At 35.7% G+C, this 26,068-nt stretch overlaps 1 protein-coding gene across 1 annotated transcript in view; it reads left to right on the top strand.

The window, feature by feature from the left end:
- LOC149804738 (calcineurin B homologous protein 1-like) overlaps nucleotides 1-26,068 on the top strand; it is a 47,178-nt gene that overhangs the window by 13,239 nt on the left and 7,871 nt on the right. The window contains exons 2-5 of the mRNA XM_089943707.1: nucleotides 8,987-9,059; nucleotides 12,409-12,489; nucleotides 20,483-20,595; nucleotides 24,625-24,728. Of these exons, the coding sequence (XP_089799833.1) occupies nucleotides 8,987-9,059; nucleotides 12,409-12,489; nucleotides 20,483-20,595; nucleotides 24,625-24,728 (371 nt within the window). The remainder of the gene's footprint in view (nucleotides 1-8,986; nucleotides 9,060-12,408; nucleotides 12,490-20,482; nucleotides 20,596-24,624; nucleotides 24,729-26,068) is intronic.

Here is a 26,068-nt window from a genome sequence, read left to right as displayed (position 1 = left end):
ATATTTGCAATCCGGTATCAATATTTTGATCGCGTCCCATAAAACTTAATAATCGATGATACGCGCGTGCCGTCGAATTGTTCTCAAAATCGATGGCTATTTCCTCGGATGGCTCCTGTTGGCCATTTATTCTCAACGATACATTTGTTGCCTCTAATCTATCGAATATCATGTTACTATGTAATTGATCGTCTCTAATCATGCTTTGCAGAGCAACAAAGATATGTCTAGGTGCGGAAGAGCCTTGCTGTGAAGCAATTCGCCAAGTAAATATTCCGTCCAAATTAACATTTTCGTTGGAGTCAGTCATTGTTGTCAACCAAGACATGATGGATTTTCCTCCTTGATTCATAAATGATAATAATTTTTCTTCTATGATCATCGATGGAACTATTGCTGGCATCCACAAGGTAATTTTTTCAAGGACAACTTTACCAGGATCACCAGGATCTCGCCAAATGGCTCTGTCATCATTGGCATCTCGAACGAAAGATATCGTATGCTTCGCTCCGTAAATAACTTTTCTGAAATGTCTGCAAAATCCAAAAATATGAGATAATGGAATTGCACAGGAGAATTTTCGTTCATCTCCCTTCAACATATTTTTTCTTATGGCAAATCCAAGATTGTAATTGCCATTGGGGGCAATCATCACTGAATGAACATCAGCGGGTTGGCCAGCGGGGTCTACCGGTCTACCAATATCAAATGGTAAATGTTCAGGGTAGTTGGAATTATCCTTGGCAAACATCATACTAGGACCGGCTGATCTGGTAAAATCATCCGAGTATCTTGCTAGACCTATGATAGTCGTTGCTATATCAACGTTGTTCGTAATTGATTCAATCTCTCTTCCATCAATCATGTAAGTGGCATTCTTGAATAATGCCATGATACCATTATTGACAAAACCAACACCAAAATTTGCATCGTAGTTGGTACCATCAGCTGCCTTTACAATTTTTCCAACAAATTCGATATACGCCTCAGATGGAAGAAAATATCTTGTTGTATCGTGGACTTGAATTTCCTTCCGATTTCTTGAATCTGGCTCAACTACATCGTACGAGAAATACTGGAAATCTCGCACTGATGTATCCCTACCTACTGGCTCGTCCATATCAAATACTTCATTTGACACTTGTGCGAACATTTATTATTAATAATATCGTCTAAAACGAAGACCACTACCTGAAACAAAACTTGTATTTGCTAAATTTGTATTAGCAACATTCTGCGCTAGATTTGTCTTAGCAACTTCCTGCGCTAGATTTGTTATAGCAGCTTCCTGTGCTAGATCATTTATTTTTTTATTTGCCGCATCATTTATGACCTTACTAACTTCGGGTGGCATTTCTCTGGTAATGGGTAATTTAACAGGTTGCTTTTTACGTACTAAACTTAATATTTTATTTTTGATAGCGTTGAAGCCTTTACTGGCCAAATTACCGATACCAGAAACGGCAGTCTCACCTATCTTTCCTATCGCTTTTAATCCTAGTTGTTTTACCATTGGTCCAATTTTAGGTACTATTCGCGTAACGAGACTTCCAATGATATCGCCGAATCCATTACCGTGAATATATTTGTACACTGGCAATCGAGAGTTTACTATGCGAACCTGATTAGGTCTGCGTTGATGTTTATGAATAATCATATTATTTCAATTGTATTGATTTAATCGATGAGTTCATCAACAAACTCTTTATAAATATGAGAATCGATGATACCACCACGGAATAATCGCTGACAAATATCTGATGCTTCGTTGACTATCTCACGAGAATTATTTCCTGCTCGCTTTCCTCCGATTAATACTTCAAGGCGAGATACATCGTTGACAACACTATCGGGACAAACTGAATATCCACTTCCTGTTTTTTTTGTTTCTGGAGATTCCAATGGCGTTACGTAGAATAAATCGTCTGACGGCGATGAAGATTTCTTCTCCTCTGATGGTGATCCCGGCGATGTCCCTGACGACGTCCCTGGTGAATATTGTTCTAGTGGAGGTGAAGGGGTACCGCCCCTAAGTGTTGCACCCTCCCCGGGGTGAATTCCCCATCTTAATGGTTTTTCAGTGGGACCCCTGTAGTTTGACGCTGTTGGTTCCACAGGTGGGGGTCTCCAAGAGGGGAATGCAGAAGGTTCCCTTGGATATAATGTAGGAGAGAAAAGAGGAGAGTGGTGAGGATCAAAAGAAAATGATTCAGGACTATCACTTTTAGGCGGTGAACCTTTATCTTTAGGTGATGAACTTTTACTTCTAGGTGGCGAAATTGTCTTTTTTGCACCCGCAAGTCTGTATTTAATAACATCTGATGAAAATTTTCTAAAATTTTCATCATCATATTTTACTGGTTTTTCTATACTACCAAAATACATCATTGCTAGCCAATCAATTTCCTCAATTTTATCAACATCAATATCTTTTCGCAAAAGTAATCTTTTATTTTCCGGAGAATTATCCGCAGCCATTTGAACTGTTGAATCATAGTTGCGAGTTAAATGCAACATGTTTTCATCCAAATAATTTTCAGCAGATATTCTAGGACTAAGAACAAACGAACTACTAGCCGGTAATGGTACATATTCGGGTACAATTATCGGTTCATCACTTTGATCTTTTTTCTTTCTTGATTTTCTTTCTTTTTTCTGTGGTGGAATATCTTCCTTTGGTCTAGCTCCTAATTCCTCTGGTTGAAATATTGGCTCCTGTGGTTGAATATCTTCCTGTGGTGCTGCTTTTCTTCCTCGTGTTTTAGTTTTTTCCTTCTTCTCCTGTTGTTTTCTTTCTTTTTCCAGTTGTTTTCTTTCTTCTTTTTCCTGTTGTTTTCTTTCTTTCTCCAGTTGTTTTCTTTCTTCCGCCTCTTGCTTATTATATCTTTGTGTATCTCTTGCTGTTTCTAAAAATCTTCTGTAACGCGGATCCGTTGTCTTACTTATTGATGTTGTTTGTGTGTAAATTTTATATACCATATCATACCAATTACCGCGAGTTGCATATCTTTTTTTCCCCACTGCAGTCAAATATTCAGTTCGACCACTAAAATATTCCTCCGCAAATTGGCCAACCTCATCTATGTTATACAATGTCGAGAGGGGCTGCGATATTATTTCCCATCCCTCATCGGTGAAATTTTCTCTTAAATTATCGATATTAAACTTCCCTTTTATCATTAAAGGTTTTCCTCCAGGTTTTTTTCCTCCAGGTTGTCCTCCATCAGTAATTGCAAGTTGTTGCGCCGCTGCTGCTATTGCTAATCGCTCGGGTAATGTTCGTGATTGATCCTCAATACCTTTCAACATAGGAAAAATTCCACGTTTTCTAGCATCTGGATCTTTTTCGTCGCCATATACAACCTGTTCAATTGTTCCGGTTACTGGCTTCAACCATTTTGCCGAAGTTTCTGAAATTCCATGCTGCATATCTTCGTAACCACGAACATTTCTCTTAAATAATTGTTTTGTCGGAATGAACTTCTTTAATGCCGCTAATTGCTCTCGCGCTAATCTAGCAGAATGAGGTTCTCCAACTGTGCTAACTTTTCGACTCATCTTATTTTCAACGATATTGTTTTAATGTGAAATAAAATTAGTATCCGCAACCCAAATTCAATTACGGCAAATAAATTTTACAATACCCCCCCCCCAAAAAAGCTGCCATTTTTTTTATGCCTGAAAATGCACTTTGGGTTGAAATTTTGCGGATTAATTTGCGTAGGAGGCGTTATTTCTGCTTTCTGAGGCTTCTACGGAGAAATGTTCGGTGGGAGGCTTAAATTTATCTGAGCCACCTGGTCTGTACGCCCTCCCTGCTGCTATCAAACACTTATAAACATTATTATGTATGTAACATAAACTACCTTAAATTAACCGACTCTTTCATAATTGTGATCAAAGATAACAAGATAGTCAAGCAAAATGAATACTTCATAAAATAAAGAGCTTGATTTCACATATACGGACCACTGTTTCAGATAATTCTTGAACTGGCCCTTAGAGATGTCCTCAAGGATGATAAGTTTTATTATTACTTCCAACAAAATCACTACATCAATATTGTAATAATTGAACAATAAAAAAATTTAGTTTTGCCGTAGATGCTTGTCTCACAAAATAAATGGCTCATGTTTTTGAAGAGAAAAAAGGAAGATTGTTTGGTGGTGTATCAACAGTTAGTCAAGTTTCCTGCTCTGTGGACTCCCGGTTTGGCAGGATAATATTAAACACCAGTAACGGAACCAGACTCATCAAGAAAATGAAATGCAGTGTCGTAATACACAGATTTTTCGCATACACATGATGGTTGTTGAAACCAGTTGGAATGATCTTTCATATGTTGGACATTTTGAAAGTAAATGTTATTTAAACAGAATAAAGAACAACAAAATAGAACGAAAATAAACTTGGTCAGATTTGTGAAAAAAATCAAACAAAAATGAATACTGTGTATGAAGATGTAAACCAAAAAAGAAAAAAAAAGGATAACTTGCCCACTCCATCTGAAGCAAGTGAGGTTTTGATGAGTTCAGTGATGAAGATGTTTCAGAGCAGGCCAATTGGACAGATGCTTTGGGGCCATAGGTAAACATATGGCATCCCAACTCAATTTGTTTTACAGAGCATATTATGATGCCACAAAGGAGAGACAGTGCAATTATGTAATGAAATTTGTATATGCTCTCTTTAGAGACAAAGTGAATGAAATTCCTTGTGGGAGGTTTAGTATTTTATTGGGTAAATATGACATTCACCTGACAAAATTTATGTTGCTTTTGTACTCGATGATAACTCTTTTGTGCTTGTTGACTTGGACATGTTCCTGGAAAATGTTTTATTCAGCGTTGCAGGATGTATTTTTATAGATGATTGTGTTAGATTGTAGTGAATTGTGATAGACTATGGTAGATTGTAGTAAATCATGATGCCCATGGAAATATAAATATTAATTTTGACTATGTTGGTCAGCATTTCAGCCAGTGATTTATGTCAGGTTCATACACTGTAGTTGGTTTTAGAAAATTCAACATAACAAAATGGCAGGAAATATTAAACAAACTAAATCAATTTGAAAAAAAACATTAGTAGAGGTTCAACATTTTATAAATTTAACAAGTTATTAAGTTGGAGAGAAAAAAAACAGTAGATTGGATGTAATGTGTTCACATCTTGTTTATGGAGAAAAAAAATCTACTGAAGAATTTTGAAACACGCTATACGCCTGGGAATTTCTTGAAAATCTTGAGTGGCAAGTTGACAAGTTGTGACCAGACATTATTGTGGGTATGGGACAACTTGAAAAATTTAAACCTGGATTAAGATGTGCATTATTGTTCAAAACAAAATATTTTTATTAGATATGATTGTATGATTCTAAATGATAAATATTAAGTCAGTTTTGATGAATGGGAATGTATATGGTATAGATTCTGGTTCACAAGTTCAAGAAGGTAGGTTTTTGTGTTGACATTTAGAAGGTACGTTTTCATTTGCATTCAAAATAGAAATTGACATTTTTATACACTTTATGAATATCTACTACCTAAATTTAAGGACAATTGTTCTTTTTTTTTATACAAATTGGATTTCTGACCAAAAATAAGATGTGATCCAATGTTTACAGAAATGATGTATTGTTGTGCAGAAGAGACTGACATGTTGGTTATGTCAAAAACATGTAGGTTGATAGATTCCACTGAACTAACTGTAATTGTCAATTGTGTGTTTGAGGTTTCCATTTATTGTGTATTCAGTTTAAAAATGTGCAATATAGCGTGAGAGGCTACTTGGTGGTTGTTTGTTCACTTCATTTTACTTCAAAGTTAGGTTTAACAGTAAGTTATTTTGTGGCTTCTTAACACTGCAGTATTAACTGTAAAGCAGGCATTGTCCTGCAGTCCAAGTTTCCATTTTTTGCATCAGTGTCTTACTGCCTAAATAATGGTGTTGTGTAGCAAGTTCCCCAGTCAAATTACAGGGGAACAAGAAGCCAACTTTTTAGGAATATCTCACAGTTAGACAGAAGCTGGCACATCTTCAAAAAAGAGCATTTTGGCTAATATCAATCCAGAAAGAAAGCAAGGAAAATTTAGCTGGTAAGTTAAAAATATCACCTATTAAAGACTGAATCTGAGAAAAGCCAAATAAATGTACAGGACATCCAATAATAGTCGCTAGTGCTCCTGAATATTTACAATCACTATTCCAGTATAGGCTACCTGGCAATACTCCCAACCTGTGCTCGATGTCTACCAAATAGTATAAAATTCCCAAACCAAATAAGGAATTACATGTATTTTAAAAAAGTTTCCAATTCTCTGGAACTTTGCTTTGGAACAGTATTCCAGTTGAGATAAGAAATGCCCACTCTATTACCTTCTTCCAAAACCAATATAGCCAGTGGCTTCAGAGATGCAGCTAAAATAAATAAATTTCTTTGTATGAGGGCCTCGAGGTAGATTAGGTCTTATCTAATTGGTTACCCTCTTTAAATTAAGTCATTATTACAATTGACAGCCCGTATGGATTCTTTTCCATGAAGTTAAGTCATATTGTCATTGTATGACTTTGCTTACTCTAATGGCTTTTACCTAATGGATTCAAATTTTGGCACAAGCAGATCAATGTGTTTTTAAGTTCCGTTTACCAATATTTCAGTTGCCTGGAATGCAATGGAAGCCATTAATGCCAAAATTGGTTAAAGGGATGATATGTGTCTTCAACAAAACGAAGCTATCTAAATACTTTCTTCTACATGATTATATTTTTTATTCATTTCATTAATGATACATACTTGAACTTAGTCTGGTTTTGGCACTTCCAGTTTCCATCACATTCCAGCCAAATCAGCCAAATGAAATGTAGGTCAATAGAACTTTAAGCTTGTCTAAGTGAAATGCACATTAAAAAGTCCATTAATACCCTTTGATCCAGGTTAGTATAAAGCAGTGCAGCCAGTTATTAGATGTTATTTCAGAAGTCCAATTAAAGATTAAAAACAAGGATTATTGCAACAAATTCTGAAGTAATTAAAAAAATGATTTATAGAAAATGACTCATATCTGTTGTTCCTAGTCAGCAGAAAGAATGAGGTGGATGTATATTATAGAGATATGATGAGGCCAAAACATGTCTTATTCATATACATTATCAAACAAGTTATTTCACCCAGCTAATTACAAACACAAATGCAGTTTTGTATTTATTACACACCACATCTTTTACAAATATTTTGATCTGTACAGTGAATGAATATTTATGAGCAGAGATCAGAGAGAAATATGACTTGGGTGTGATATGGAACTATGAATTGAACATGTGTATGTAAATAGGTCACATTTGGGTATGATATGGAAATATGAATTGAACATCTGTATGTAAATAGGTCACATTTGGGTGTGATATAAAAATATGAATTGAACATCTGTATGTAAATAGGTCACATTTGGGTTTGATATGGAAATGTGAATTGAACATCTGTATGTAAATAGGTCACATTTGGGTGTGATATGGAAATATGAATTGAATATCTGTATATAAAAAGCTCACATTTGGGTGTGATATGGAAATATGAATTGAACAGCTGTATGTAAATAGGTCAGATTTGGGTTTGATATGGAAATATGAATTGAACATCTGTATGTAAATAGGTCACATTTGGGTGTGATATGGAACTATGAATTGAATATCTGTATATAAAAAGCTCACATTTGGGTGTGATATGGAAATATGAATTGAACAGCTGTATGTAAATAGGTCAGATTTGGGTTTGATATGGAAATATGAATTGAACATCTGTATGTAAATAGGTCACATTTGGGTGTGATATGGAAATATGAATTGAACAGCTGTATGTAAATAGGTCACATTTGGGATTGATATGGAAATATGAATTGAATATCTGTATATAAAAAGCTCACATTTGGGTGTGATATGAAAATATGAATTGAACATCTGTATGTAAATAGGTCAGATTTGGGATTGATATGGAAATATGAATTGAACATCTGTATGTAAATAGGTCACATTTGGGTGTGATATGGAAATATGAATTGAACATCTGTATGTAAATAGGTCACATTTGGGTGTGATATGGAAATATGAATTGAACAGCTGTATGTAAATAGGTCACATTTGGGATTGATATGGAAATATGAATTGAACATCTGTATGTAAATAGGTCAGATTTGGGATTGATATGGAAATATGAATTGAACATCTGTATGTAAATAGGTCACATTTGGGTGTGATATGGAAATATGAATTGAACAGCTGTATGTAAATAGGTCACATTTGGGTGTGATATGGAAATATGAATTGAACATCTGTATGTAAATAGGTCAGATTTGGGATTGATATGGAAATATGAATTGAACATCTGTATGTAAATAGGTCACATTTGGGTATGATATGGAAATATGAATTGAATATCTGTATGTAAATAGGTCACATTTGGGTGTGATATGGAAATATGAATTGAACAGCTGTATGTAAATAGGTCAGATTTGGGTGTGATATGGAAATATGGATTGAACATCAGTATATAAAAAGCTCACTTTTGGGTATGATATGGAAAAATGAATTGAACATCTGTCTGTAAAAAGCTCACATTTTGGTGTGATATGGAAATAATGAATTGAACATCTTTCTGTAAAAAGCTCACATTTGGGTGTGATATGGAAAATGAATTGAACATCTGTATGTAAATAGGTCAAAATTTGGGTGTGATATGGAAATGTGAATTGAACATCTGTATGTAATGTAATAAGAAATCCTAAATGAGGGCTATGTAAAAAAAAAAGTAGCAGTAAAGAAAGAAGTGCATTTAAGTTTTCTTCCAAGTTGACTGAAAGCATTTGTTTGATATGTAGTGTATGAATACATTTTGGTCTTACAGCCTTGAATCCCTATGCCAAATCAAATCTCTTCCTTCTACCAACAAAACATGTATTTAGTTTTAATGTACAAAATCTTTCTTTTACAGTTTCCCACAATCAGATTGAAAGACTATACAGCAGATTTGCAAGTTTGGACAAGAATAACAATGGTTTTCTGAGGTAAAATTACTTCTTTTTTTTACTCAAGTGAGCAAATTTGCCAGTTCTTATTGTATGTAGTGCATTTGACTAAATGGAACAGCATCTGTTATTGAAATCATAAATGCTTATTTGGATCTTGAATTATCAGACCTAAAATAGTTTGAAAATTTGCAGCAAATATTTGTTGTACATGTTAAAATGATAAAGATGTAAATCAGATAAATGAGATTTATGTACACTTTCACTGCAGATTTATTTTCTTGTATGCTTCTCGGGAAATCTTTGGTGATAGTTATGATTTCTTTCATTTTCCTGACTTGTTTAAAACTAACATTTAGCTAATCTTGCAGAAAATATTGGATGTTGTTTTGTGATTTCTTTAGAAAGAATGCTTTGAAGATAAAAAGCTATATTCTGTTGTTAAATGTTTTAAAAGAAGATACATTGATGAATCTAAAAGTGAATATATGTACTGTATCAGCATTTTTGCTTTTACTTTTGGCTCTTCTAGTAAAAGACCAGAAGAGTTAAAGTGATGGTCTGCCATCTGTTGTATGTTTAACCATATATCCATTTGTTATTGCTACTTTTCCTAAGCTACTCTTCAGATTGCCATGAAATTTAACAAGTGCATTCAACCCAGGATGTAGTTGGGCCTAATGAAAATGTATATGCCTATGGGTCATCTAATATAAAAATACTGGTCGTAAATGGATGGTTTTATCAACATAGGGTTCTCACTAAAACACATTTTAAGATGTCTAGTTGGTCCTGAGTGAAAATCGCGCCAATCTCACATTCACTATGGCTGCAATGACAGCCATCTTTGAAATTTTTTTAAAGCTACTTCCCCATAAAATATAGTTGTACTGACATGGTATTTTCACAACATGGCATACAATGTCTGGCATTGACATGGCATTTTCACTATATGACTTACGATGTCTGGCATTGACATCGTATTTTCACTATATGACTTACGATGTCTGGCATTGGCATGGTATTTTCACTATATGACTTATTATGTCTGGCATTGACATGGTATTTTCACTACATGACTTATTATGTCTGATTGGTCCTGAATGAAAATGATGATAAGCTGAGCCTCAATATGGCCAATGTGGCAAATGTTGTGAAAATATTGTTATTGCCACTTCTTCTTGACATATTTATTTTGACATGGGGTTTTCACTGATAGACTTTTTATGATACATAGGTTGTCTAATCAGACCTCCAATATGGCTGCTGTTGAGTCCATTTTGAAGTGCATTATTACTGTTTGTCCTGAAAAGATGACAACAGCAACATGGAGTTTCGCTAAATGACTTCTTATGATATGTACTTCCTAAACAGCTGCCTTGATGGCCCTCTTAGAATCTTTAAATGTCTGTTTCTCATAATGAGATGGTCGGCTTGATATAGGGTTTTTATTCAAACACTTAAGCATGATTTAGCTGGTTCTGAATGGTTTATCTGACCTCCAACATGACACCATAGTGCTATTTTGAAAATCTGGTTATTGCTGCTCATGAACAAATCATGGCATTGACAAGGCTCTTCCACTAAAATACTTGATACAATATGTAATTGGTTCTGATTGAAAATGGTGCACATCTGACCACCAGTATATCCACACTTTTGTGAAGGAGTTGGAAGATCAGATTTTATCTTGGTTTGGTGTTTGATAGCACAGCAACATAAGTTGGTTATTTAATGCAAGGCCAATTGGAGGAAAGTATTTTGTTGAAGAACACACCATGGTAGCTGACCCTGGCTGATTCAGTGATAGGATTTGAGTCTAGCATGCTAACCACTCAAAGCTTCACATCTGCTGCCTCCCTTTTATGACATTCAGAATAGCATATTGGACTTGCTTGGTATCCCCTGCAGGAGGATTGAAAACAATATTAATTCACCTTGGACTCCAGTCAGAGGTCATTGCTCTCATTTTTCACTTCACTGAACTTATGAACACTATAACTCGTAGATGTATAAATATATTTTGACCAGACATTGTGGGTTTTTTTTGCATGCCAATAGATACATTTATGGTCAGTACACTGACCTTGATTTTAAGATCAAAGATCCTTGACTCATGTTGTTCGCTTTACTGCTTCCTAAGCATAACATACACACAAGTATAAATTGATTTTTCTCAAGACAGTTTGCAGATGTATTTGAAGAATGCCTTGAATGATACAAGTTCAGAAACTTGGGTTCTTTCTCCCATAAATACTCAACATACTTCATGAAAATATTATTTTTAATCTGAAATGCTGTTAATGGTACTAATGAGAAACCTTGAAAACAGGCAACCATTTTCAGATATATGTGATTAATGCTTGTTTAAGGCAAATCAGACATCATTCTATTTTCTTTTCAGGTAAAATATTGGATAAGTGTATTCATTTGTCATATTCTGTTAGGTAGGTTTCAGATGTCAACAGTGTTTTCACCGAACTGCACATTTGTACCTTTTAGCTGTCAGATTGGAAAGTATGCATGAAAAACATCAGCTGTGTGTAATGAAAAGAACAGAGTCAGATTGGTGTGTTTGTGTGTGTAATGAAAAGAGCACAGTCAGATTGGAAAGGATGCATGGAAACATCATCTGTGTGTAATGAAAAGAACACAGTCAGTTTGGAAAGAATGCATGAAAACATCAGATGTGTGTAATGAAAAGAGCACAGTCAGATTGGAAAGGATGCATGAAAACATCAGATGCTTGTAATGAAAAGAGCACAGTCAGATTGGAAAGAATGCATGAAAACATCAGCTGTGTGTAACGAAAAGAACACAGTCAGATTGGAAAGGATGCATGAAAACATCAGCTGTCTGTAATGAAAAGAACACAGATTGGAAAGGATGCATGAAGACATCAGCTGTGTGTAATGAAAAGAGTGCAGTCAGATTGGAAAGGATGCTTGAAAACAGCAGTTTATAATTAAAAAAAGCACAATTAACAACTGCCTTGATGAAACAATGGGTTATGGCCCCTGAATGGTAAGACAGCCTAAATTCAGCTCAGGGGATAAAATGCTATCTTTTCTTACAAAGCTGCATAGTCACAAATGTTACCTGGTTTTGCATCTGTATGTAAATAGAGAATGTGGTAAGTGTTCATGGCAAGGTGAAGTCAATTTCACTTTCCTGACATGTTAAAGTGTAAATGGAGTGTGGGATAGATGTCTTTGGCAAGGCAAAGTCGACTTCACTTTCCTGACACATTGTTTAAAGTGAAATTTGAAGGAAACTAATTTGTTTGGTAGTGAGACTTCTTTTCAAATAGTTTGTTATCTGAAATTCTGTAAACAAGTATGACCTGTAAATTTCTTTTTTAATTAAAAAGTGGTGTTAATTTTTACAGCCGTGAAGATTTTCTTCGAATTCCAGAGTTGGCCATAAATCCACTGGGTGACAGAATAGTGCATTCCTTTTTCCTTGAAAGGTAAGGCATAATAAATGGTGTGGTATAATTCAGTTCAATCCTGTTTTTGAAAGCACATGTCATGTTATTGTTTCTTTTAGCTATATCATAATAAGACAAGAAGAACAATAATAAAAACTGCCATAGCAACATGAATGACATCATTCTCAACAACAACCATTACAACATAGGTTGTGTTATGCAGTATGCCTTATACCAGCAGCAGTAATAGCAACTCCAGATGTTAAATTCTTGAATGTAACCCCATGTGTCATTTGTTTATGTAACCTGTGTGTTGTTTGTTTATGTAACATCGGAATGCTTATTATTCCATTGCAGACCATCCAAGAAATAAAGTGGGTTGCTAAAGAGTGTTTTGTACAAATCAAATGACTAGCAAATAATCAAATGTAAACCTGTTTTAAGTTGTTGACAGTGACTCAGAGTTAAGTGGTTTCTCTTTTGAATACATTCCCTGATCACATTAATATAGGAAAATTGCTCCTCTACCTGTCAGATCCAGCAATTGTGGAAAGATGCAGATATTTTGTCTTTCTTATCTATGTACCATATCTCTTTCCCCCCACAAAAGTGATGTGTCCATTGCCCATGGTGACCATTATGCCAGGTCAGCTGTGGATGGAAAAACAAGGGGTTGTTGAGTTACCATTCACCCATTCTTCACATGTATTGTTGGAGACACAGATGCAGCAGATAGTTGAAAAGATGTGTATACAATTGCTAGTATCATGTCAATTTGCTTCTGCTGTCCACTTTGTTTTTTCAGTGATGGCTTACAGCCTGTGGGCTGCATTGGTTTGAGGCTGGGGCTCGGCCAATGTGTGTATGTGAGAAAGCTTGCCAATAGCTTCTCGTGGGTCAGTGGTTCTTCCCAGGGTTTTCCCTGGTTCATCCCCAACCATTTATACTGGTCATCATGTATTGCCTACAGCAACAACAATAGCAACCTGTGGGAGATTGTCCTCCTTTTTTCTAGGCTGCACAGTTGGCACAAGTCCCCTAGCATATCTCTGCATGGTATTAGGACTTGTAAGTCTGGGTGCATGTTTATTTTTTGCCATCTTTCAGGCAACAAGCCAGTCTAGTGATTCAGCTGGCTGTAATCAATATTTACCAGGATTCTGTCACATTGAGAAGTTGTTTCATATACTCGCCAGTCACAGAGTGATATGTAGTTTAATATGGGGATCCAGTTAGTTGATTCAGATGTTTTGCCCACATATACCAGCCAGCCAGACATAGTGCTGTTCATCCAGTTGATAGCTTAGCTGAGGGGCCAGCACACTGTCTGGCAATTTACACTGGCTAGAGTCTGGCAGTCGATGAACTGCTGGTTCAATTCTTAATGGCTTACCCATTGGCTAGATACCAAACCATACACCAGGGCGATGGCACTGCCTAGTCACTGCTGGTATGTTTTACTCTGATCAAGACAGAGTACCAGATGAGGACAATCGACATAGTTAGTGTTGGGATAACCTCCATGACTTGCTGTATACCAATCCCAAAATGGAGCAGATGAAATACATGTTTAAAGTAGCCATGGTGAAAATCTGCAAAGTTCCACCGATTTCCAAGTGCCCTGCCCTCTCAGCTGCAAGACAGGCTTATAAATTTAAGGCTTTGGTGGAATTGGAAGATAATGACATACAGCCATCATTCTGTATTCTACAGACAGTGAAGATAAAGTAAGTTCCAGAGTGCCTTACTGACAAAATACAGGACCCAGGCTATTCCGAGGCTTTCTTTCCTGAGAGCCAACTACCAGTGTCATTTTTACCATGCTGGTACTGCACATGTTAGCTGATGTTCAACACAGTGGTCTGTCCTTGTACAAGAACACTGTGGTGGTCAATATGACCAATCCACATTTTTTTTTCAGGTGCACAAAAATGTCTTGTGAAACATGGTTGCTTCTTCCAATATGTTAATTTGATTTTGCTAGCAATTTTTCAACTGGCTGACAAAGCATGTAGCAGTCATGCTTGGGAGTTATCAGTCTGGTTGTTGTTGTTGTAGGGTTTAATGCCATTTTCAGCACAAGATAGGCTATACATGGCGGCCAGTATAAATGGCAGAGGAAGAACCCAGGGAAACCTTGAAAGAACCACTGACCCACGAGAAGCTACCAACAAGCTTTCTCACATACCCACATTAGCCGAGCCCTAGACTCGAAACCCATGCAGACATGTGAGATGGCAGTGATCCATAACGGTGAGTGCTTTAGACCACTCAGCCACTCAGGGCCCAGAGTTATCAGTCTGGACTACCAAGATTATTAACAGAGTCATACACCACATACCAAATGCCCAGATGGTTTCAGCTAACCTGGATCTTGTTATATGAGACACCTGCTTGCTCTTATCTGCTTTTGTGAGCTGCATCATGGCTTGGCCCTTTGGTCTGCACTCTTTAACAGCCATTACTGTTTGGTGGCAAAATTGAGGAAGTGCACAAGCAGGCATGACAAGAAAGATCTGTTCAGCTCACCTTGCTACCTGCATCCACTTTCAGGCCAAACTGGTCTTAGCCATATTGGAGACAATTGTCTGAAGTGGCCAAATGCTGCTCAGAGGTAATGATTTCAAATTCAGTTAAACCAGATGCAGTTTAATAAAGGGGAACGAAAACAAGGTTTCTCCTTTGTCAATCTTCCTTGCAGCTGCCATTGACTTGCCACCTTGAATGCTTACAGACAGCCTTCTGATTGGCACCAGATACATCATTTTGAACCATGTTTCCCAAAAATTAATTTTTCATCCATGTTGTTTCAGAGAGGGTTCAGATTTTGTTTATCCACCCACCCCTCCCTTTTCAACTTCCCTTTCCATGATGGACATGCTGTAAAGTCTGGAGAAGGCAGGAAGTTTGCAGAAGGAGATCTGGTCTTTAATTGTCAAACGGGCAATAGAGATAGTTTCCAAGCTGAGCTCTCCAATGGTTTTACTCCAGCTATTTCTGGTACCCAAGATCAACTCAGACCAATCATAGACCACAGCCAGCTTAACAAAGTACATAGCCATGCTGAGGTTAGAGACAGTAAGATCAGTCAGCCTTTCTGTAAATAAAGTCTCAATTTGTATTCAGTTTGTTCTTAACTGAGGTATAAATCTATGTCCCTATACATGAAAGTTTCTTCTGTTTAATTTCCAAGAAACTATTTATCAGTTGCGCTTTCCCATTCAGTTTCAATCAGCCCATGCTTATACATCCTCCAAAAACATGTGGTAAGTTTATCTTTGGTCAAGGGCAGATATTATATTTCTTTTTTCAGTCATTTAGGGTTTCTGGTCAATTGGAACAAGTCGGGTCTCACTCCTTCCCAGTAATTTGTCCATCTGGGCATGGAATTTGTTAACAGTATTAACCTGGTTTGCATTCCATAGTTGCCCAGTACAGATTATCAACTTTGTGGAGTCAGTTTCCAGCAAGTTGTGGATTTCGGTAAGAGAGTTTTTGCAGTTCCTCAATCAGCTAATGTTGATCTGAAACAAATTGGTATCTTTCTTACATAAGGGGAACAACAAACAATGACTCACAGCAGAAATTTCTCAGGAATTTCCCTTACTGGACCTGACAATCTGATTGGATGCCAGTTTGGTTGGGGAACCCATCTTTTGCCCAGCTTCACCACAGGCTGAGGGGGGCCGGAAGAATAACCTTGCCACATGACCATTCTAGATATGAAAACCATAGTAAATGCATTTCTTTTCTGGAAGGACCAATTATATGGAAAGGCAGTTGTCATTTTGGCAGAAAATTTTGTAATAATGGTCTCCTTAAAACCGAAGAACAGTGACATCAGACCTATGATATGCATTCTGGTTTTTATGATTTTCAGCACTGGTGCACACAGAAGAATGTAATGGCCCAGATCAGACATATCCCAGGCAGGCTCATTTTTCAGACCAATTTAAGTATCCTGACCACTTCATTGTCGGAAGTGGACCAGTCTCTTCACACAGAGTGGTCCATCCATCGATCAATCTATCCACGGATTTGTGCACTTTGGGGCCACCTGGTGATAGATCTGTTTATGATAATTTAAAATCACAAACTGTCGATCTTCATCTGTCCAGTCCCAAACCAGAAGAATGGGCTGTTTGGAGTCTATTCCTACCCTACTCCCCAACAGTCCCCGCAATGAAAATAATTCCAAAAGGGAGGGAAAAAAGATGCAAAGTTATTCCAATAGCTCCCATCAGGTGCAACAACTACTTCGTAAATAATCTGCTCAGTATAGGTTCTCAAGAAAATTCCCCTAAAACTGAACATGCTCTAATAACTGCAGTTGCAGGTATTTCGTCCTTGCCAGAACAGGCTACTCCAGTATTCTTGGCATTTGACATCTGAGCTGTGCAAAGAAAAGAATTTAAACCTTCCATCAAGGAGAGACTCTCAGTAGCTAAGAATGCCTTCCACACTGCCATTAGCATTGTCCTTGCATCAGTTACACATTTGGTTAATATTTTTCTATGACATTTTGATGAGGAAAGTTTGCTCCTGCTATGATAAAAGGCTTCTGCTCCATGATCTCAGAAACGGGGGCCCCAAGTGGCCGAGTGGTCTAAAGCGCTCTCTGTTACTGATCACTGCCATCTCACCTCTGTCTGTGTGGGTTTGAGTCTAGGATTCGGCTAACGTGGGTATGTGAGAAAGCTCGCCAGTAGCTTCTCGTGGGTCGGTGGTTCTTCCCAGGGTTTTTCTGGGTTCTTCCTCCACCATTAATACTGGCCGCCATGCATAGCCTATCGTGTGCTGAAATATGGCGTTAAACCTAACAACAACAACAACAACCTCAAAAACATTCAGGCATCCTGGAGGAATGGATATTGGTTATGGTAAGGATTTATCAGACCTACAAGCCATTTTTGATCTGAATAAGCCAACATTTCACACCATGTTTCCTAAGTGGAATGTGTTATTAAAGTTGGCATGGCTTAATTTATATCGGTTCTATATCCTAGCCAGCACATCCTGAAATTTGTTAACAAACAAACTGTTTCTTGATAACTTTAGCTTTGACACCCAGAGTGAGCGAGTTGCATGCCCTCCCAATGGACTCAAACTGTCTCCATTTCAGATCAGATTGTTCTGTGGTAATAATAACACAAAAAGCTTCATTGCAAAAAGAAGTTGCAGTCAGCAGTAAATCAAAGAATTGTCATCTGTTCCTTCTCTATAGATGAGTCTAGAGAAACTTTGATGTAGGCCATGATCTGTGTACATAAACACTTTGTAAAGCACAAAGAAAATTGCCTTGGTGCTGGGTAAAGCCTCTTACTTCCAGTGTAGCCAGGGAAATGGTATATAACCACCCAAGCCGTGGTATTGTGGCTAAAGAGGGTTATACACTCGGTATAATCTGAGACCTGGAAAGATCAAGTATGTCTCATGAAAATCTCAACTTATCTTAGCATGAATCTTTCCTAAAAGGAACTGTTATTTTATTTGTGTGATCAAACTTTTCAGAGACAAGAAATGAATCTGGTTAGTTCTGTGGCTGCAGCTCAGCCCTCCAGACCAGTTTGAAGTCAGCATAGCCTTATCATGAGTGTACAACAGTACTTTTGCTAGATTCTCCCAGGAGTTTAACTTGGTGAGAAAAAGTAATTTGGTTTAATTTCTCTAAACCGGTTACTGTAGTCACAACTTAAATGACCATCAGTTGAAATGTGATTTAATCAGCATACAAGGAAGAAATCCTTTATTCCTGTGAAAGGTGACCATTGCCTCCTCTTATTAGTTATTTTTTAATGCTAAGGTAATGAGAAAATGTGTTCAATGCAGAAAATAATGTTTATAAATTATATTTCTCTAAAAAAAATAAAAGCATTAAGCCCTTCCACGCTTCTATGAAAATGCAAACATCCTGATTGATAAATCTAAACCTTAGTAAACAATTCTAGCTACCTAGAAATGGTAAAGGGAGTTAAAAGGAAATGTGGGGAATAATTTCTTCTCTATGTTTATATAGCATATAGACAAGAATGACAATTTTTGTCTTTCTCTGATTGCTGGATTCTACAAGGTAGCAAGAGCTTTTTCATACAATTAATAAAATCAGGTACATATTCTTCAACAGACATAATCTGATTTCTTGGAGTTATAACTTGGCTGATTCTTCCATGATTTTCCACAATATTGGACCTCATTTGGCCAGATGGTTAAAGGCACTTGCCTTCACAAGACGCTTGCACATCTCACCTCTGTCAGCCTGAGTTTGAATCTTTTCTCATCCAGTGTGGGTACATGAGAAAGCTTGCAGTATCTTAACATGAGTTGGTAGTTTTCCCCAGGTCTTCCCAGGTTCTTCCTCCACCAGATATACTGGCTGTAATGTTATGTGTTAAACCTTACAAAACCAAATCAAACTTCCCACAACATCCTTTTAAAACCTGTTTATCATCAGTGTACTGTCAGCACTTGTTACAATGACCAAGTTCATTTCAAAGGAATTTTACCTTTGTAGCAGATGTATCATAGAAATGAGCAGGCCTTTACTTAGATGAGTTATTGCCCCTGTTGTATCATTGTTAAACCAGCATTTATAAGAATGAATCATAACTATAAATCTGTACTCCATATCTTGTATTATCTCAATTAGTTTTTAAGTTTATATAAGTTTTTGTACATTTCAAACTCTTATTTATAAAAATGAAATGTTTACAAAACATCCTCTGATATATATTTCTAGTAAAATTAAACTCCAAAGACTTTCTTTACAAAGAATAAGATATTAAGGGAATATGCTGCTTGTGTACATGTACTTTGAAATTCATGCGATAGTCAATTTTAAAGATCATTTAAAACTTTTTAGGACACTTTAATTCCAATCAGTTTTCAGATGGAACACAAATATTTTATTGCAATGAATGTCATTGTAATGGAAGTTGACTGCATATTGATTTTTTTTTGCATTATATTATCAATGCGACATTTTAAATTGTGTGAGTTTATTTTAATTTGTATCAGTTGTCACATTTTGGGGAAAGGGTCCTATTGCCTCCTTAGAAGAATCATGGTTCATCGAGGATTGAAATACATTGTTTATACCAAGCCATGAGATCCACAAAAATTGACACCCTGTAAAAAAAACATTTGATTTCATGGTACTGTAATTCTCCAAGACAGTATTTCTCAGTGGTAAGCTGAAGCAGCCAGCCATATTAATTTGTTGAAAAAATGGGGATTATTCTTAATGAAAAATTGGGAGACTTTTTTAAAACTGGGAGTTGGTCTAATTATTATGCATAGGTTCATGAATAGAGAATTCCAGTATTTTCTTTGAGGCTTCAAGATTTATGAGAAGCCCAGTCATCCAGACATCAATGATCCAAACTTTCTTTTTTAACTATACTGTATTCATGATATCAGGGGACGGGAGGTAAATGTAAATAGCACATCCATTCCTGACAATACGGATGTCATAGTGTTGCAAGCTTTGAATTTTTCTGCCATCATGATCCATATGTTGCAGCCTTACAGATTATGTGATTTTCTTGCTTTTACCTACATCTGCTGTATCCTTTGAGGCAGTGGTTCCCAGCCTTTTTTTCCTGCAGCCCTAAATTGACCTCCAGCAGGACCTCCTGACCCTCAAGCTTCGGATATAATTTTTAAAATTATTTCCTTTGGAGACCCTTCATGACCCTGCTGAGGACCCCATCCCCTTTACCCTGATTTGGGTTGTGACCTGAGGTTGGGAACTGCTGATTTGAGGAAATATAATTAAAACAAAACAGTGAACACTGTATATTGCTGTTAGCACACTATTGTATAAAGGCAGAATAATGCAAATTCTTTTCCTGAATTAAATTTTTTCAATGGATTAGTAGGGGGCTTGAGTAATAAGTGGCAAATTTGGTGTCATATTTTGTAAATGAAATTAAATATTGTTCATCAGATATGAAAATAATAAGTATATTTCAAGTAATATCAGCATAGAGTTGATATCTCATATTGTTTTTCTTTTTCTTTCATGTTGAAATAGTAATGATGAAACAGTGAACTTCAGGCAGTTTATGAGGGTCTTGGCAAGATTTCGTCCAACCAAAAGTAATCACCACAAAAACAAGTTGAATACAAGGGAAGAGAAGTTGAAATGTGAGTTAGAGAAAATTTATGTATATTTTATGTTTTGTCTTTAGTGCATTATGAAATTTAAATCCTGAAGTTGTACATTTTCATTTTTTTAGCCCTATTGGCCCATCCATTAGCACAGGTTTGTTATCACTACTCCTCCTTAACTTGGAGGATTGTGTTGAAACTTCATGCATATGTTCATCCATGGTCTAGTTGAATTAAAAGTTAAACTAGCCAAACCTGTTTATATGTACATATGGATCTGATTTTCCTGGGCCAATTAAATCAGCTAGGCATGTCTTTATGCACATATAGATATGATCAGATCTGGATGCCATTTAAGGAGAAAAAAAAATTGGGTTTCAGACCATTTTTATTGTAAAAACCCTGTTCATGTAATTACTCAGAAACTGCTTGAAATGTGTGCAAATCACATTTGGTTTATTGTATTTGCCAGCCTATAAGACAATATTTTTTGTACCAGAAAATCTTAAATTCATCTTACACTTCAAATTGACATACATATGGATTTTGTCATCCGAATCGCATTATCATAAGTTTTGGTATGGAAAAAAGTTCTCCAAAAGTACAAAAAATAATGTGTTAAAAATATTTCATTTTGGGGAAGAAATCATGTATGAACAAATACAGGACCCCACATTGAGAAGGATTTTAAAAGTTACATGATCATCAGTATTAAAAACTAACATACATCAGATGTAATTGCGCTAAAACAGCATGCATTAGTAATATACGTTGTTTGTAATATATGTTGCCTAAATTAGATATATGTGCATTTGATATGACAAGTTAGAAGATGAATAACCATGACAAAGACATATGCCATAAAATTTTCTTATTGTACCTCATGATCATCTAAAAAAATTGCCCCATTGTGAGAGAGAGAGCTGGAGAGAGATTTCTTGATGATTGTACAGTAATCTGTATTGTTCACTTACTTGATGATTGTGATCTTACTCCTGTACAGAAGTGCAGTACCATATTCCATTATCAATTAATACCACTAGGTAAGCAATTCCTTCTTGTTTTAGTTATCACTTCCATTGTTCAAGAATCAGGTAGCTTTGAAGTGGCATTTACATGCTAATTAAGTATGATAAGCTGTAGTCTGGTTTTACAAGCTAACACCTGCTTGAGGTCAAGATTTGACAGACCAGATCAGATTAGTGAGGCTACCAATAGGGAAATGAGGTTACCTATGGGTATTATGAATACAGTACCATATAATGAAAAGAAATACCAGGTGCTTATTCCTGTAAATTCTCAACCTCTTTTGAACTTGCCAATAGGACTGATAGCAATTTAAAGAAACATATAGCATGAGCAGAGATCAAAGATGAAAAACAATTGCTGCCTATGTGCAGGAAGAGTACATGCACCTTAAAATAATATAATCATATTAGTTGGGAATGGAGAGGTCGTTGTACAGTGCGACATCGCCATAACGCGCCCTGTGATAACACAAATTCAGATATAATGCGGTCGTGGCATGGCTCCCGAAATTTCGTGGATTCATTTGCACATGAAACAATATTTTTTGTTCAAAGTATTTGAAATAGTGTATAATAAATTTATTATCATATTTGGGAAAGAGATCGCATATAAATTCAAATATAATAGATCATGGCATAGTTTCTGAAATTTAAATACATGTATATGTGTTTTTCTCATACCGAAAAAATATTTTTTTAAAGTATGAGAAATAGTGTGTAAAATGTTTATTATCATTTTGGGGAAGAGTTCGTGTATGAATTTGAATATGATATGATCGTGGCGTAGCTTCTGAAATTTAACAATTTCACCACGTTTTGAAGTGTTATGCCAAAATAAATATTATTGGAAAAGTTACTTATTACTGATTCTTGAGTAAAGCCCTTAAGTCGTCTTTGTGGTTAATTCAATTTATTCTGTATACAATCATTGCTCAAACAATAGCCAACATGTGTTTCTTCTTTAACTGCATACACAACCAAGCAGCAGACAATGCAGTGGTTGATAAAGTATTATCACAATTTAATACACATAAAAAACAAGCCACCAACATGTTTGCTGGGCTTGGTGGTGTTATTAGATGCAGTCAGTTGACTGATAAATAATGTCTGCTTTTTTCAGCTGGAAATTGAAAGGGTATGGAATTGTACATGAGTTCATGACATCTTGACCATTCTACGGCACTTAGTTCTCAGGTTTTACATGTGTATAGTGTTTGCTTATGAACTCGTTATTAATTTCCAGTTTTTTATAAAAATATTTTACCCTTATGGAAAAGCAAGTTCACAAATGCAATGCAAGTCATTCTTTGTACTTTGTGCAATGATTAGTATAGTAGTTTTTACACGTTTCTTTCAGTATTCCCAAAATATGAAGTAAGCATGTGTTGATTGCTAATTAGTCTTGCTGTAGTCATTCAAATGTACAAGCATTAATTTTTGGAAATTTACAATGGATAAATGTACACAGAAATACATATGAGAAAATTTTAGCAGTATGAAATTTGTACAGACACAGTTCATGAACACTAGGACAAAATGAACCGTACACATGCTTCATCATTCTTAACCTAATTTTGCTATTAAATTTTCCCATTGACACAATGATCTGTGACAAAATTATTGAATAGTTTAAATATGTATGCAATTTTTGAAATGGAATTACATGTATTATGGATTAATTGCCAGTCCCAACCGTAAGATATCAGATTGCTTATAAACGGTGTTAATACTCTTTTCATGCTATATATTAGACGTTGAATTCAGACACAATGATATGGGACAAAATTGTTGAATATTGTAAGTATGTGTGCAATTTTTCAATGGAATTACATGCATCATGGATGAACTGCATGCCACGATGGCATGATAGTAAACGAGTAAATGGTGTTGATACCCTATTCATCATATACATTAGATATGAATACACTTCTATGTGCCAATGAGTTGTTCTCTGAAAATAGTGCAAAACCCTGCATTAACACAATCCAAATTTTTTTACACCATTTATCATGTTATGGAGGGGTTCCACTGTACTTGCAGAGAAAATTAAACAGCATTTGAAATGGTCATTCTTGGAATTTAACCTAATTGGAGTCTATATGGATATAACTAATGTGAATATTTTAATCCTGAAGGAGTATGGTATGTATTTTCATAGTTTACATTTACTATTTAATTTATTATTGTTTTCTCTCTTTGACAAAAGCTGCAGCTAAATAGGGGCAATATGTTTTTTTTTTAAAAAAACACGAAGAGCTGGAATATCTCTCTCTCTCTCTCTCTCTCTCTCTTATATATATATATATATATATATATATATATATATATATATATATATATATATATATATATATATATATATATTTGATTTTGATCACTAGGTGCAAGAAGAAAAATGCAATGGAATACATATGCATCTCTGTATCTGTCTTCTAAACAAAATGTGGAAAAAGCATTATAGCATCATTGATGCAATTTCCATATTGCTGGTAATCTGAAATAGCATACAGTGACATTTTTAATATTTATGAAACATGGCATCACAAATTTTATCCTATCTGTAACTCAGTAAATTTTCGGGTCAGCATCATTATATGTGGCTTAAAGTACATAATACATTTAAAATACTTTAAAACGTTACGGATAGGATAAAATTTGCGATGCTATGTGGAATGAAGTAAAAAAGTAAAAGCCGCAGTATTGATCTGGCCCCTTCTTATAGTCATCATCGACTTATATATGGATGAAGGATGGAAAATTTACCAAATTTGCTCATTTGACTTATTCTCCATGTTGACTTATAGGCCGGCAAATACAGTACCTTTGTATTGGCATATTTGATATGATTAATTTTTGCCGTTTAAATAAATTTTGCAAGTTTTCTGAAATAGATTGTAAACTTTTGCTTTGTTTGGCTGGTGTCAGATTTTTTGTATCGTCTTGGATTCTAAACAAGTTATCCTTGTATGACATTATTACATTGTTTATCACATAAGTATGAATGTATTAATGACCTGTATATTGTTTTTGTCACCAGTTGCATTCCATATGTATGACCTGGACGGAGATGACAAGATCTCCCGAGATGAGCTTCTGGCTGTGCTCCACATGATGGTGGGAGACAACATCTCAGAAGAACAGGTAACAAGAACAAAATATATAAATAGAACATGTACCCTTTGGTGTATTTAGGACAAGCCCAGGGGATATTTGCCTGCATAGAACTGCACAGGTGACCATAAATTTTCCAAAGCCTCACACTTTAATCACTTTAGAAAAAGGGATGAAAATTTAATGAGGCCAAAGTTTCCGACCTTGAAAATTTCAGCTGGGACTTCTCATGGATTTAAGTCTTTTGGTTCTGTATTGATGACTGCATAAGCACTAGTAAGTACAGCAATCACTGTCTTGAAAGACAATACCTATTGCCAAAACTTGTGGTCTCTCAAGATCGGTGGTGTCTCAAAACAGGTTGTAGCACCATATAACCAATAAATCTTCATTAAGAATCTGGTATTTCCTAGCAGTGGTTTTTTAAGACAGGTTTCACTGTATGTTTTCTGGATACGTTATGTTACCTATATTATTTTACAGTATCTTTTTGTTTTGTTATCTGGCTTTTATGGTTTTTATTTATGGGGCCCCGAGTGGCTGAGTGGTCTAAAGTGCTCACCATTAAGGATCACTGCTGTCTCACCTCTGTCTGCTTGGGTACGTGAGAAAGCTTGCCAGTGTGTTGGTAGTTCTTTTCTGGGTTTTCCTGGGTTCTTCCTCCACGTTTATACTGGCTGCCATGTATAGTCTATTTTGTGCTGAAAAATGGCGTTAAATCCTACAACAACAACACCATCACCATCTGGCTTTTATAATGCATACTTTGACACAAACAGCTCTTTAAATAAAATATTAAGTTCCCATTTAAGGCAGAGTTGGCTATTGAAAATATTCCCCAAACTGTTCAGCTTAGATACAGAATTGTGCACTCTATGCATGCATAACTGATTTCTTTTGTAACATAATGTAGTACAGTTTTGTTGTTATTTCTTGATAACTACAATGAATAAGTCTTCTCCAGTAATATTCATTGAGGATTTGATGATTGCTAGTTTTCAGCATCCATTTAAGATTCAAATATTTTAGCAAATGACTTCTTTTTCCAGACAGAATAAGGTGTAGTTGCTGTGAAGTGAGTTTGGAAGCTCCAGTTGTATAAAACTGGGTGAAGTGAGTGTAGAAAGCTCCAATTTTATAATGTTGAAAATAGTCACTTTGAACTTATGCTTTGCATATTTTCGTGTCAGGTTATTAAAATACTATTAAATATTTTTTAATTTAAATTTTTTCACCACAGTTGAATTTAAAACAGCAACCTTGAAAATAGATTTCAGTATAAATTGGTAGCTTATTCTTTAGTAAAATCACCTCAATTCATGTTTATAGAATGAAATATTAGACAAAATGATTAATTTTTATTAGTAATG

This window comes from Sinohyriopsis cumingii, chromosome 2 (assembly GCF_028554795.1).
Source record: "Sinohyriopsis cumingii isolate HCF-2022 chromosome 2, ASM2855479v2, whole genome shotgun sequence".
Taxonomy (NCBI): Eukaryota; Metazoa; Mollusca; class Bivalvia; order Unionida; family Unionidae; genus Sinohyriopsis; species Sinohyriopsis cumingii.
The sequence above is the reverse complement of the archived record's forward strand: the minus strand, read 5'-3'. Positions and strand labels throughout refer to the sequence as shown.